This window comes from Mastomys coucha, unplaced genomic scaffold, assembly GCF_008632895.1.
Source record: "Mastomys coucha isolate ucsf_1 unplaced genomic scaffold, UCSF_Mcou_1 pScaffold21, whole genome shotgun sequence".
Classification (NCBI taxonomy): Eukaryota; Metazoa; Chordata; class Mammalia; order Rodentia; family Muridae; genus Mastomys; species Mastomys coucha.
In genome coordinates this window covers 156,833,033-156,847,805 of record NW_022196904.1, presented here as the reverse complement: position 1 = coordinate 156,847,805, position 14,773 = coordinate 156,833,033, and the positions used below count along the sequence as shown (strand labels likewise).

The window sequence follows — 14,773 nt, the reverse complement described above, 5'->3', positions numbered from 1 at the left end:
AAGATTTGAACAGAAAACGGAGGGCTTGGGCAGCGACTCTAACCCTAAGCAACAAAGAGCCTGAGTATTTAAAGGGATCCACCTTACAGCTGAGGGTCACCTGCAGAGACAGGCCCATCTCAGTGAGTTTGGGGCCAGTCTGGGATGATTTGAGTATCAGTACTTTCAAAAAGAAAAATGGAGAATGGAGATGAACAAGATTTGACTAGAGGAAGATGTCAGATCGCAATGCTTTAGAAGTGGGCTTAAGAAATGTGAAAGCTACTGGACTAAAGGAAGCAGAATGTCACAATGCTGATTGCCTGAGGCTTGTGGGTAGGAAAGTGGAGAGACGTATATCCTAGTTTCTACCTCCGATGTTAGTTCTGAAATTTTAATGTACCATGTGGGAGTTATGATCAGCACTGCTACATATCTGAAAAAAATGCAGACTAAATCTTGGGTGCAGGTGAGCTCACATGCAAATGGTGCCTTCATTAGCCTTCGATAAGCAACACACAATGTATATGTACATCAAAACAACACACTTAAGAGTATGAATGTATGCCTCAATAAAGCTAAGAAAATAAGAAGAAAAGAAGGTATCAGAGACTTGCTCTTGGAGATGTGTTACACTAAACTGAAATCAGGTCCTTGCTAGGAAAGCCTAGCCAGATTCACGGAGCAGAAGTGAGCCTCGTTCTTACAAAATCTCTGCAGCCTCTGCAGCCGGTGGTGTGGGTTTAACTTCTCCTGAACACACTCCTCGGGCATAAGTACACACAGTGGTCTAGCCTCAGAGTGCTCTGATGTTAACACAACGACCTGGCGGAAATGTTCCACCCTCAGAAGCAGAACCACTCCACACAATCTGTCCCTGATGCAACAAAACACTGTTTTGCTCCAAATGTTGAATGCTCCTGACCGCAGACTATTTTAATAATACATGTGTACCTGGAAAGACTGATCGCCATTTCTAAAATACACACACCTACGCTCCTGGGCCATTGAAACACAACCTCATCCCCTTCCTTATTTTTTCTGCCATGCAAATACACACATCATAATCTCCCTCTCCCAGTGTAAAAATCTGCTGAGAGATGACTGCCACCAGGAAGCTGCACCTAACATATTCTAAGCTACCCGAAGGTAGGGCAGGCTGGAGGAGGTGGGGCCTCAGATATATTTTAACTCTGAACAGGTGGCTATTTCTACAAAACAACAATGTGAGAAAAACTAAAACTAAAAATGAACCCAAAAAAACATGCACAATCCCTTCCAAGTCCCTGAAGCCGATATTTGAATTAAATGACAGTAACAGATAGAAAGGAGGGCCAATATGCATCACATGATACTGTGACTACATGTGTGCTGACTGAGCATGTGTGTGGTACATGGTGTGCATGCATGTGCATCTACATGCATGTGTGTTTCACATCTGCCACTAACTCTGGGTCATACCTGCCACTGGTTTCCGGTCTGAGCAGGCACATAAGGTGCTGGGAGACTCCGCAGGCTGTTCTTCACAGGGGATCCCCCGAGAGGATTTCCCATCTCCCCTGAGGAGGACTCAGCAGACAAGGCCATGGAGTACTGGGGGTAGTTGTAGAGATTGTTGTAGTAAGGAAACAGAGAAGGCTGGTAAAAGCTGCTGTAGTAGGCGGGGTCTGATACCAGATCAGGTGTGTTCTCCATATGCCCTCTGCTGGTGACAGCAGGAATATCCTGGATGACCATGCGTCCCTCTAAAAGAGAAAAGAGGAAGAAAAATAAAGATGTTGTTAAGGGGCAGCGGTTTGGGATGTAAATAAATAAAGGAATGAATGATGTCGTAAGATTTCATGTAGGTGGTCCACAAACCTTGTCCTCTAAAAGCTCAGCTGTGCCTCACGTTCAGCCTCAAGATGAACAAAGAACTTGAAAATGCCAGGGGGAAATCATTCCCTGCTTCCTAAGGGGAGGGTTCTAAGGCTAGCTCTGTGTTGATGGCAAAGCCAAAATACCCCTGGCTAGGTATTTTTTCCTAGGAATGCCAACTCACTTTAGAGGTAGGTTAAATGACATGAAGCCAGACAGTGTGACCTCAACCCAGATACCTGAGTCAAATGTCAAGGAACTGGAGATCAAACCCAGTTAACCTCTAAATTTTTACCATGTGATAAAGTTAACTGCCACCCCAGGAACTCAGTAAGGGGCTGAGTTTGAGGGCACACCGTTTCTTTGACTTCCTTCCGTGGTAGATAGGACACTGTATTCTTTAGTATGGACCAGAAGCAGACCAACGGAGCTGTGCTGTGGGAGCTACACCTGATGCAAATTCTTGGGAAAAAGTGAAGGAGAGATGAGGGAGCAACACAAGACCAGATAGAGGCCACATTAGACTCCAAATGTAAGGGTAGCCTGGTACAGGGACATGTGGGACATGAAAACAAAGTGGGGGATGATGGGCTGTGAGGACTAAGGATAAAAGGGGATGAGGAGCAAGAGTCTGGGTGTGGCAGAGTGACAAAGGGCTGTGTTCTGTTTACTCTCGACACTGGGCACAAAGTACAGGGCTACATGAAAGGATGAATCTTGAATCTTTAAATATGATAAAATCTTCATATTTATCAGGGATAAATCTGAAGTAAAACCTGAAGCTCCAAGAACCACAAGCCCTTAATACTTCACAGCTGAGACACAGAGAAGGGCTCAGTATCCCAAGGCATGATGAAGAGGCCCCTGGAGAGATTTCCAGCACAATGTCCCCAAAGCACTGGGGGGGGCGGTGGGGAGGGGATCCTGGATAAAAGTGTAGAAAGAGAAATCGTGCAAGGAAGAGTGCGTGCACGCAAAGAGCGTGCTCTGAAAGGTTTGGGCCAAGCCTACTGAGGCCTTCATACAACCTTAAAGACTGCAGTTTCCTTTCCACCACAGGACCCAAATACACCCTCTGCGGACTCCTGTAACTGCACTGACAGGCCACTCACTCACTGATTTCCTTTCTTCTCCCTACTCTTTTCTTACTCAAAACAGCAAGGTCAGGGGTGGAGAGAGGACTCATGGGTCCAGAGCATCCGCTGCTCTTCAACCTGGGTTCAGTTCCCAGCACCCACATGGCAACTCACAACAACCTGTAACTCCAGTTCCAAGGGATCCAATGCCCTCTTCTGGCCTCTGCAGGCATCAGGCACACATGGTGCACATAAATACATGGAGCCTCTCACGTATACACGTTAAAAATAATGAGAAAAAAAAAAAGCCGGGGAATAGGGGCACATGCCTTTAATCCCAGCGCTTGGGAGGCAAAGGCAGGCAGATTTCTGAGTTCGAGGCCAGCCTGGTCTACACAGTGAGTTCCAGGACAGCCAGGGCTATACAGAGAAACCCTGTCTCGAAATAAACAAACAAACAAACTATTGGCATAATTGGTAATTTTCATAGATAATTATTTTATTTTTAGTGTTGGGTCCTTTATTCTTTATCTGCTTATTTACACAAACTTCTCAGAAATGTCAAGCCATGCAGACATTTGAAACAAGAAGGGATAAAGTGACCAACTTTCCAGCCCTAACCATTGTTGGGTCATAGGCCATGCAGTCTCAGGCACATTAAACATTACACATTTACACCTGCTCCTATGGTAGAAAACTTGGAGACACCTTAGGGCCAGCCTACAAAAGCCAGGTTTTTACTAAAGAAAACAAAGCAGGCAAAGGAAAAAATCAAAAAGAAATCAAAACCCAAGGTTTTGATTCTCTGCCAGCAAATGTGTAGGCTCCCACTGGGCCCCAGTTTATCAAGGAACAAAGTGATGGCAGTAATAATGCTCAGGGTAACAAGACAATGGCTTCAATAAACAGTACAGTAAAGCTCAAGTTTAAAATGCTAGGTCAAGTCAAATCATAACGTGCTTTGCTTCAGCCGTTTGTCCTTAGTTAACAATGTTGTCGTTTTCCCACTTACCCGAATTTGTTTTGTTCTTTTTTTTTTTTCAAGTTATCTGAATTTTCATGGTAAATAGAAATATTTGTTGAGAGAGCTCAGTTTCACATTGAGATTTAAATTAAGCCATGTGAGCTTTGCAAGAGCATGTAGCCACAAATTTTACACATAAAATCACTAAATGCCCTTGGAGTTAATTTTTTGTTTCATCTCTATACAAACCAGCATATGAGGTGCATAGTGCACGTCTTGTGAGTGTTGCCAGAGACTGAACCCCGGGCTTTAGCACACACTCAACAGGCAGACACTGCACCACAAAGTTACACCTCCAGCTCATAATTCTCTTATTTTAATGTTTCCAACTAAAACTTGGTCTATGTCAAACTCAGTTTCACGGTTCCCAGCTTTAATGACTACGCTACTGCTGTATGAGAGACCCCAGGGGCTGGTGACAGCACCCATGGGGCAGCGGGGCAGCGCTGCTATTTAAGTCTGATTTTTGAATCAGGAACAATACGTCACCTGACTAATACTTACAGTTGTTTAACTTTTACTTTATTCTTTTAGAGATATAGACAGACAGACAGACAATTTTAGGTACTGGGGCTGGAACCCAGAACCTTGTACATATCAGCTCCTGAGTAACACTGAGTGAGACTTTTTTGTGTTTTGAGATTTCTGTGCCACCGTAATAGTATAGGCACATGCTCCAGGTGACTGTAATGAAGGGGTGGGGGGTGTCATCAAGGCTCCTAGAAGGATGAGCTGAGATGGAAATGACTTACAGGGGTGAAGAACACTCATAACAAGGCTAATATGAAGTTATAAAGAGAGAAAAAAATGTCCCATGAGGAGTGGCCAGATGAGAAGGGCTAGCAGGCAGGGTAATGCTGAGATCATCAGAGGAAGATGTGAGTCCCCCCAAAAAGGCCTGGGTCTGACAGTTTCTAAGTCTCTTCATGGAACCAATGGACCCACTTCGCACTTACATGTTTAGGACCAGGAAACCCATCAGCTTCCCTTCCAAGACTGTACAATGCTGACATTACACTCCACATGCACTCCACTCTGAGAAGTTTCTGAGAAGAAACTGCTGTAACAAACACCTATGATCAGTTTGCCTTCCTACTTACTACAGTCATGGCAGAGTCCCCAGGAGTACCAAACGACATTCTCCCCAACACGGAAAGGTCACCATCTAAGTCAGACTAAGTGCCCCCGGTAAGTGGTAGAAATCTTAAAATTAAGATTTCCAATTGGGGGGCTGGAGAGTTGGCTCAGCAGTTAAGAGCACTGACTGCTCTTCCAGAGGTCCTGAGGTCAGTTCCCAGCAACTACATGGTAGCTCACAACCATCTGTAATGGGAACTGATGCCCTCTTCTGGTGTGTCTAAAGACAGCTACAGTGTACTCATATAAATAAAATAAACTTTTTTAAATTTTGTTTTGTTTCGAGCCAGGCCAGGGTTTCACTGTATAGCCCTGGTTGTCCTGGAACTCACTATGTAGACCAGGCTGGCCTCAAACTCAGAAATCTGCCTGCCTCTGCCTCCCAAGTGCTAGGATTAAAGGCGTGCGCCACTACTGCCCAGAAAAATCTTAAAAAAAAAAAAAATTTGAATTGGAGCCTAGAGAGATGGCTCAGCTGTTAGGAGCACTGGCTGCTCTACCAGAAGACCCAGGTTCAATTGCCATCACCCACATGGCAGCTTATCATCGTCTGTAACTCCAGCTATGGGAGTTCTGACACTTTCACACAGATACACACGCAGGGAAAATGCCAATGCACATATGATGGTTTGTATATACTTGGCCCAGGGAGTGGCACTATTAGGAGGTATGGCCTTGTTGGAGTAGGTATGTCACTGCATGGGCTTTAAGACCCTCACCCTAGCTGCCTGGAAGTCAGTCTTCCACTAGCAGCCTTCAGATAAAGATGTTGAACTCTCAGATCTGCCTGCACCATGCCAGCCTGGATGCTGCCATGATCCTGCCTTGATGATAATGGACTGAACCTCTGAACCTGTAAGTCAGCCCCAATTAAATGTTATCTTTTAAAAGACTCGTCTTTGTCATAGTGTCTGTTCATAGCAGTAAAACCCCAAGACAGCACAAAAATAATAAAAAGGAAATAGATAAATAAGAATTTATTTAAAAAAAAAATTCCAACTCAAACCAGGCACAGTGGTACATGTCTTTAACCCCAGCATTGGGTTGGCACAGACAGGTGGATCTCTCTGAGTTTGAGGCCCAGCCAGGGATACATGTTGAATTCCTGTCTCCAAAAGAAATCCAATTCAAAAGAACTAGAAAACAATTAAAATTTTCTATGAGTGAGTGTGTGTGTGTGTACCTACACTTAACTTTCAGAAAGTTGTTTTCCATATACAAACAAAATAAGGGCTTCATTCTGAATCAAGGGGGAAGAATAATAAGCGGAAAGCTGGCTCTGTAAACCTTACTGTATACCAACCTTCACCATTCCCTTGGTCTGACTATAAATTCCTCCAGCCAGTCTCCAAGCCTCATGTGTAGAAATGTGTGGTGGTTTGAATGAAAATGGTCCCTACAGGATCATAGGCAATAGCACTCTTCAAAAGGTATGGGCTTGCTGGAGTGGGCGTGGCCTTGTTGGAGGAAGTATGTCACTGGAGGTGGGCTTTGTGGTTTCAGATGCTCAAGCCAGTGTCACTCTCTCTTCCTGCTGCCTGCTGATCCAGATATAAAACTCTCAGATACTGCCAGGCGGTGGTGGCGCACGCCTTTAATCCCAGCACTTGGGAGGCAGAGGCAGGGGGATTTCTGAGTTCGAGGCCAGCCTGGTCTACAGAGCAAGTTCCAGGACAGCCAAGGCTATACAGAGAAACCCTGTCTCGGAAAACCAAAAAAAAAAAAAACCCTCTCGGATACCTCTCCAGCATCATGTCTACCTGGCACTGCTATGCTTTCTGCCACAATAATAAAGAACTAAACCTCTGAACTGAATGCTTGCCTTTGTAAGAGTTGCAGTGGTCATGGTGTCTCTGTTCACAGCTGTGTTAAAACCTAAGACATCATGCCTGGGTCCTTTAAGCTCCACAGTCAATATTACTAATACAAAGACCAGAGACATAGACTGAGAAAGAAGTGTCTTAATGATGGTGTTGAAAAATCTGAAACTAAATGCCACTCAGGGTCTTTCTGGAATGAAAACTGGCCAAGATTATTTAACTGTATTCGTAAGAGATCACCCATGGCATCGAGACCAAGGAAAGGTGGTATTTATCTTAACCAGTGACTCCCTACAGGATCATCTACCCGGCAGTCCTCTGTCATGATGTACATGGCAACAGAAAGTTAGATCCTTCTCCCCACTGCTGGGGACTGAGCCCAGGGCCTTGTACTTTGACTCATGTTTGTTTGTCAAGTGAGGGTCTCATTATGCAATCAAGCCTGGCTTCAAATCTGTGATCCTCATGCCTCAGGCTCCTAAGCACTGTGATTATAGCAGTGCACCACCACACACCCAGCAAATGGGATGTTTCAAGTGTTATGGCTATTGGCATACAGTTCTAATCAGCAGAACCAGGTCCAGCTGGAAAGGCAGTGACAACTAGAGAACTGGGCTCTGCCACATATACTCTGAGCTCCCTGTCTCTACACATTCATCTGCAGACATGGTGCTCGTAGGCCACCACCTGCCCCTCCAATGCTCACACGTGGCTCAGTACATGCACCTTCTGGACATCTCATCTTCTGATAAGCCTTCAAAGTCCTGTTACTTTTTTTTGTACTAACATATTCAGTGTGAAATATGATTTCACTCCTTCATGAGAGATCAATAGCCACACGTGATAAACAGCCTTATTGATCTTAGAGTGTTATATGCTGGTCTCTGGGCCTGCAGCATATTAATAGTAGTTAACCAGTAATTCATTTTAAGGTAGGTGAAGGCTTTCCCTTCTGTTCTCTAGTGTCAGGATTCTCAGCATTGTTGCGCTTTGAGTCCTCTATAAACTTGAAATTATACCCACTTCTGCATGTGCAGAAAGGACCACAAATGAAACCAAAATTTACCAGCAAACTTCAATGCTTGATTCGCAATGAGAACTGTCTATCTTTTTACATCTGAAATCCCACTTTGGCAAATGTGTGTTCTACTTAGCTTCAAAATTCTGTGTTGCCAAGCAGGCAAAACCTTCACTAGGAAATAGTTAAATCTGAAACCTAAGATAACCTTTCACCAACTAATACGAACTCAGAACTAGGACACACCCCTGTTTGCTTAACGCTGTCCTTTGAGGATGACTTTCCATAGATCTGGGGGGTGAGACTGGGATGTTCCTCACTGGAGCAAGAAGACAAACAAACAAGCTACCTGTTTTTGGTTTTGTCTTTTTAAAATAACATTCTGCAGAGTATTCCCATGTCCAGATAATCAGCTTCTGTAATGTCTCACACTGAGGAACAACTGAGTGATCTAAGCCATGAAGGGTGCTGAACAGAGAAGCTGGTTTGTTTTTTTAAAAAACAAAACAAAACAAAAACCTGTCTTCTCAAAGTCTGAAACATCCTTAAGCAGGAAAGTAAACAAGTCAACTGCTTCAGGAAGTGCCTGGAACTTAGCAGACTCACTGGACTCCCTGCCTGACAGAGTAGCAATAAACACTGAAGCTGAGCTGGAAAGACTGTCAGACAAGCTGAGCTACCTGGAAGAGGCTCAGACTGACTGAGGCACCTGCAAAACGGGACGAGGGAGGGAACAGAGGTTTTATTTTATTTATTTTTTCTTTTTTTTTTTTTTTGGAGGCGGATACTGGGAAAGAGATATCATATGACATGTAAATAAAGAAAATATCTAATAAAAAAGTAGAAAAAAAATAAAACTAAAACAAATTTATCTAAAAAAAAAAAAAAACAAACAAACATACTCTCCAACTTGTTGAGCTGCCTGCAGGCTGTGCAATGTGCTCTAGCTTCCTAGCTTTTGTGAGCTGTCAGCCATGCCTGGGTGGGCCTTGGTGATGCAGATGCCTTTAAGTCTTTTTTCTCCTCTAAGTAATCCATATGCCTTATAACCCTAACAAAACTCACTGGTTCACCAAATTGGACTTTGGTGTTTCTCTACTTTGGTCTGTTGTGAGGTCCCTATCTGGAGTGAGTAGATGTTTGTGTTGTGTCTCTCCTGATAAAGTTTTGTCACACAACATAACTTGAGCAAGAACAGGAACATGACAGAACTTAAGATGAGTTGGGGAGGTCCTTGTGAGTGCCACAGCCCTTGCTGTGAGAAACAAGGTACCAAGACTAAGGTTGAGAAGCATAAGGGTGACCATCTTTGGAGGAGATTCCAATAGAGTTCTCCTTTCCTGCGTGATGCGTGTTAATGTGCCTTTGTGCTATGACAGTGTTCTCATGGTTCTCAGGAATCGTGGGACATGTAACTAAGGAAGAGACATCAGAAATAGGAGTGTCTGTGGGAGGGATCCCAGGGTGGCAGTCTTCGTGTATGCGGTACGGGGTGGCGGTGTCCACCATGTGAACATGGAGATGCCTTGTAAAGAGTTAAAAGGTTTAAAGGAAATTCTGCAGTCTTGGAATTGAGTCCTCTTAGTGCCCATGAATGGAGACTGTGAGCAACCAGCAGCAGAGGTTGCAGGGTTTCTGATGTGTATAGTTAGAAATTCGTATGAGGCCAAGATGGCAACCAAGTAGGAAGCTGTTTATGCAAAGGAGCAACTGCAACAAGAAGGGGAGATAGGCTAGCATCCTCCACATTTGCCTCCGATTAGGGGTGACTTTAGATCAAAGAGAGGATGAGAGGGAGATCCTAAAAGCAGAAGACAGGCCTCAAGTCTGACCTTCAGTAGAAAAAGAGAAAAGCTGCGATGTAGCTCTCAACATACAGATGGGAGCCTTAACCATGGCCCCTTACAAAAATCTAGGGTGACCAGGAACCCTCAGCGACTGAATCGCTGGAATTTAACCATGGCCCCTTACAAAAATCTAGGGTGACCAGGAACCCTCAGCGACTGAGGGAGCCTTAACCATGGCCCCTTACAAAAATCTAGGGTGACCAGGAATCCTCAGCGACTGAATCGCTGGAATTTAACCATGGCCCCTTACAAAAAACTAGGGTGACCAGGAACCCCTCAGAAACCGAATCGCCGGAATCAGGACTTTTAAACAAGCAATGAAAGAGCCAGTCACAGTCTGGTTAGTGACTCTTTGGGACATGGAAGCAAATGGGATCAATCAATTCTGCTGAGGAGGCAGGAAACTGAATAATGTAACACAGGAGATTCCAGACCAGCTTGAGCTACATACGTTAAATAAATAAACAAGTAAACAAGAAATGTCCATTTGGGCAGACCCGGCTACACCAACCAGAGAGAAAGGAGATCTAAGGACATATATATAGGTACTCTCCTTAATATCTGAAAGGTATTTTTCATTAAAACTCTATGCTAACAGTTAATGGGCTTACCATGCTATGTAGTTGTATAGTTGTTGTATTTTTTTTTGCTTATCGTCAACTTGATACAAGCTAAAATTGTCTGGAAATAGGGAAATACAACTGAGGGATTACCTCCATCAGACTGGCCTATAAGCGAATTGGGGGGGGGGCATTTTCTTGATTAATGTGGGAAGGATCAGCCCCCTAAGGGTAGTGCCCCCCTGGGTTTAGTACTTGTGGGTGGTGTAAGAGAGCAGGCTGAGCAAGCCATGGGAAGCAAGCTAGTCAACAGCATCCCTCCATGGCCTCCAGGTTCCTGCTTGAGCTTCTGCTGACATCCCTCACTGATGGGACCCTTAGGGCAACACGTAAGACAAATAAACTCTTCCCTCCCCACGTTTCTATTGGTCATTGTGCTGGCTAGTTTTCTGTCAACTTGACACAAGCTAAAGTTATCTCAGGAGGGAATCTCAATTAAGAAAACACCTCCTTAAGATAGGGCTGTAGGCAAGCCTGCAGGGCATTTTCTTAATTAGTGATTGGTGGTTTGAATAGGTTTGACCCCCACAGATCATGCATCTGAGTGCTTAGCCCATGGGCAGCACAACTATTAGGAGTTATGGCCTTGTTAGAGCAGGTGTGGCCTTGCTGGAAGGAAGTATGTCACTGGGGAGGTGGGCTTTGAAGAAAGTGTGTGTGCATGTGGGGGGGAGGGGTGGAGGGGGGTTGGGGGGATGGGGAGGGTTGGGGGTGTGATGCCCAGAACTGGGATAGTCTCCTTCTGCTGCCTTTGAATCAAGATATAGAACTCTCAGCTCTTCCAGCACCAAGTCTGCCGGCAAGATGCCACCATGTTTAGAAAAAACTAATCCTTTGAAACTATAAGCCAGCCTCCAAATAAACGTTTTGTTTTTTAATAGCTGCCGTGGTTATGGCATCTCTTCACAGCAATGATACTCTAATTTTAAAAGATAACTTTTAAATTTCTCAACTTGAGTCTTTGTGTGGCATCAACGGATATGGCCCACACAAGCACAGGCTCTTGAGATCCTCAGCAGACTTTAAAACCGCTAAGGGGTTCTGCAACCGCAATGTCTGAGAACTTCTGCCTTCTAGACACGTCTCCTTCCAGCAACTGGAGCCCAGTGTCTCATTCTGAGGGGGCTTTCTAAGCAATGAAATCCCAATGAGTCACCTCTAGCCTAAACCTGGATCACTGTAACTATAGATGCCCAGGCACCCATTCTGAGTCAAACTGCTGAACCAGACCTGGAATCTACTGCCGCATGTCACTCAGGCAAGCAATTTGACTTTTTCACCTCTCAGAGCCTAACATAACTGGGTTATGTATTATATGAATATATGGGTATAATGGACATGAATGTACGAAAAGTCTCTACGTGTCTAGTACATAGACTCGGGCCCGCGGTAAGTGTTCTGAAAGTGCTGGTACTGTTATCTTAACCACAGCACAGTCACACAGTACAGTCTCTGCTGTGAATGCCTGCCAGAAAGCCATCAGACAACTCCTGGCACAAGTCCTTGTTCTAAATGTTCCTCATTAGGGCACCAGAGGAGGCCGGCTTGCACCTGCAGGGCCTTCCAAAGGCAACCCAACTCGGAACAGGCACAAACCTCTTCTCCTGGCCTTCTCAGAGGTCAGACAGTAGCCTTGAGCGCAGTCAGTGTGATATCCCTCCCTAAAGCCATAATCAGGAAGCGCGGGAACAATCTGCTTCTCCCACAGGGCAGTCATGACAGGGCTATTTTAAATGTCAAACATAAATCTGGTGCCAGGAGAGCAACAACCACTCACTGTGCACTCTTGGGAACAGGGACGACCCTGAGTGACAGATTCCACCAGGTGGGGCACAGCTAGCCCGCCATTCCTTCCCTTTCCAAAATCCCACGTTCCTAGCCCCACCCCCTCCTCCCTGCTTTTTTCACTTAAGGCTGCTGCCACAGCGCTTTCCCAAAGACAGAATTTTATTTATATGGGAGTCGGGGGTGGGGGCTGCAGTTCCAGGGCCGAACTTTAAGCTTGCTATAAAGTTAATGTGCTATTCAATGTTCGTTCCAGCCAAGAAGGTGGGGCTGTGTATTTTCTGCCACCCCAGAAGGCCATTATCAGTAATTGCCCATTACAGTGCATAATTATTTCTCCTAGCATAGTCTGTGACCTCCAGGCTCGCACACTGGTATAGCAAACCACTTCATCTTACCAAATTTGTGAAGGAAGCTTTTGACCCTCAGGACCGCAACGCTGAGTGCTAAGCCCATACCCGAGAAGAGGCGCACATTATAGGCACACTTCAGAACAGCCTCTACTGCCTCAGATATCACCCCAATGTACTTTGCTCACCTCCACAGTTTTACCTCCCCTCAAATAAAAGGAAAATAAAACATAATCAACTCTCCATTATGGGGGAGTTGATAGCCCAAACAGGACATTATCACAAGCCCTTTCTACTCCCCTTCCTTTGATTTTGCTGTTTAATTGTGTCTTAGCCACCGTTCTATAGTGGTGAAGAGGCAGCATGACCGAGGCCACTCTTTAAAAAGAAAGCATTTAACGGGGAGCTTGCTTACAGTTTCAGAAGCTTAGCCTGATATCATCACGGTAGGAGCATGGCCGTATACATGGTGCTGGAGTGGTAGCTAAGAGCTGCATCCTGATCCTCAAGCCAAGAAAGAGAAAGAGAGAAACACTAGACTGGACGTGGGCTTTTGAAAACCTCAAAGCCCACCTATCCCCAGTGGCACACTTCCTCCAACAAGGCCGCACCTCCTAACCCTTCTAATCTCTCAGAGTTCCACTGCCTGGCGACTAAGCAGTCAAATATACTAGCCTATGGGGGTCATTTTTATTCACACCATCACATTCCACTCCCTGGCCCCCATAGGCTTGTAACCATATCATAATACCAATATGTGTGTGTGTATACATATATATATATATATATATATATATGCACGCATTCGGTTCAACTTCAAAAGGCCCCATAGTCTATCACAGTCTCAACAGTGTAAAAGTCCAAAGTTCAAAGTCTCTTGAGATTCATGGAAAACTCCTTTTAAAATCAAAGGCCCATACCACAAGATGAAGCCCATGCCTACACTACCTGGATGCCTAAGAACTGGAAGCTGGGTAGCCTAGAACTACTTATGACTGGCCAAAGGAAAAAAAAGAATAAAATGATTCCTAATGATATTCTGTTACACTCATAGACTGGCGTCTTGTCCAGTCACCATCAAAGAGGCTGCTTCTGGCAGCAGGTGGTGCAGAGACCATCAGACATGCCAGACCTTATGCAGAGAGTCTAAAGTGGAGGTCTCTGTGGGCTCCCGGGTCCCTCACCTCAGAGATTAGGGAACCCTGTGGAAGAGGGAGAGGAAAGACTGTAGGATTCTGAGTGAATGATGGAAGACACCAGGAGAACATGGCATACCCAATCAACTAAGCAGGGCTCACAGAGACTGAAGCAGCCAGCAAGGGGTCTGTATGGGTCTGTACCAAGTCTACTGCGTATGTGTTACGGCTGTTAGTTAGCTAGTGTCTTTGTGGGACTCCTAACAGTAGGAGTGGGTGCATCTCTGACTCTCTTGCCTGCTCTTGGGACTCTTTTCTTCCTGTTGGGTTGCCTTGTCCAGCCTCAATAAGGGCTTTGGCCGGATCTTACTGTATCTTGCTTTGTTGGGTTGGCTGTCATCTCTTGGAGGACTGCTCTTTTCTAAAGAGGAAACGGAGGAGGTGTGGATCTGAGGGAGAGGGGAGGTGTTGTGGGGAGCTGGGAATAGTGGAGGGAGGGGAAACTATAGGCTTAGATTTTTCAAAACCTACTTCAATATGAATTTTTTTTAGCTTTATATATTTATTATTATATGTAAGTACACTGTATTCAGAGGTACCAGAAGAGGGCGTCAGATCTCATTATGGGTGGTTGTGAGCCACCATGTGGTTGCTGGGATTTGAACTCATGACCTTTGGAAGAGCAGTCAGCGCTCTTACCTGCTGAGCCATCTCACCAGCCCTCTTAATATTAATTTTTTAACGCTTTAACCTCCTTTCTAGCCCATCATCCATCAGAAGTAGTGGAAAGGAAAGGTTAATAGGGCAAAGGAGGATGTGGGCCTGTTTAGAAAGTTTTTTAGGGCAATTTTAAATCTTTGCGGTTTTGATGTATTGTATGAGAGAAGAATCCACTTTCAATAATAAAAAATCAAAACCACATACTCTCAACATGCAATGGCATGGAATATACTTTACCACTCCAGAAGGGAAAAAAGGTAGCGTAATGAGGAAATATTGGACCGAAGCAAGTCTGAAACCCAGCAGGGAAACTCCAGATTCTGTAACTCCCTGTGTGATATCAAAGCACCCTTCCGATCCCCAGTGCCGTCCAGCTTTGTTAACTGCAGCACACCTCTCTCTCT

The 14,773-nt window shown here is 44.9% G+C and overlaps 1 protein-coding gene across 2 annotated transcripts in view; it reads right to left on the bottom strand.

Moving 5' to 3' along the window:
• The window catches only part of Dmrt1 (doublesex and mab-3 related transcription factor 1), a 104,432-nt gene that overhangs the window by 57,754 nt on the left and 31,905 nt on the right, over positions 1-14,773 (bottom strand). Inside the window, exons 3-4 of one of the 2 annotated variants that reach the window (XM_031389999.1) lie at positions 1,654-1,724; positions 1,441-1,572 (exon numbers count right to left, since the gene is read on the bottom strand). In XM_031389999.1, the coding sequence (XP_031245859.1) occupies positions 1,441-1,572; positions 1,654-1,724 (203 nt within the window). Of the gene's footprint in view, positions 1-1,440; positions 1,725-14,773 lie in introns of both variants that reach the window. The other variant, XM_031389998.1, reaches the window with a different exon arrangement.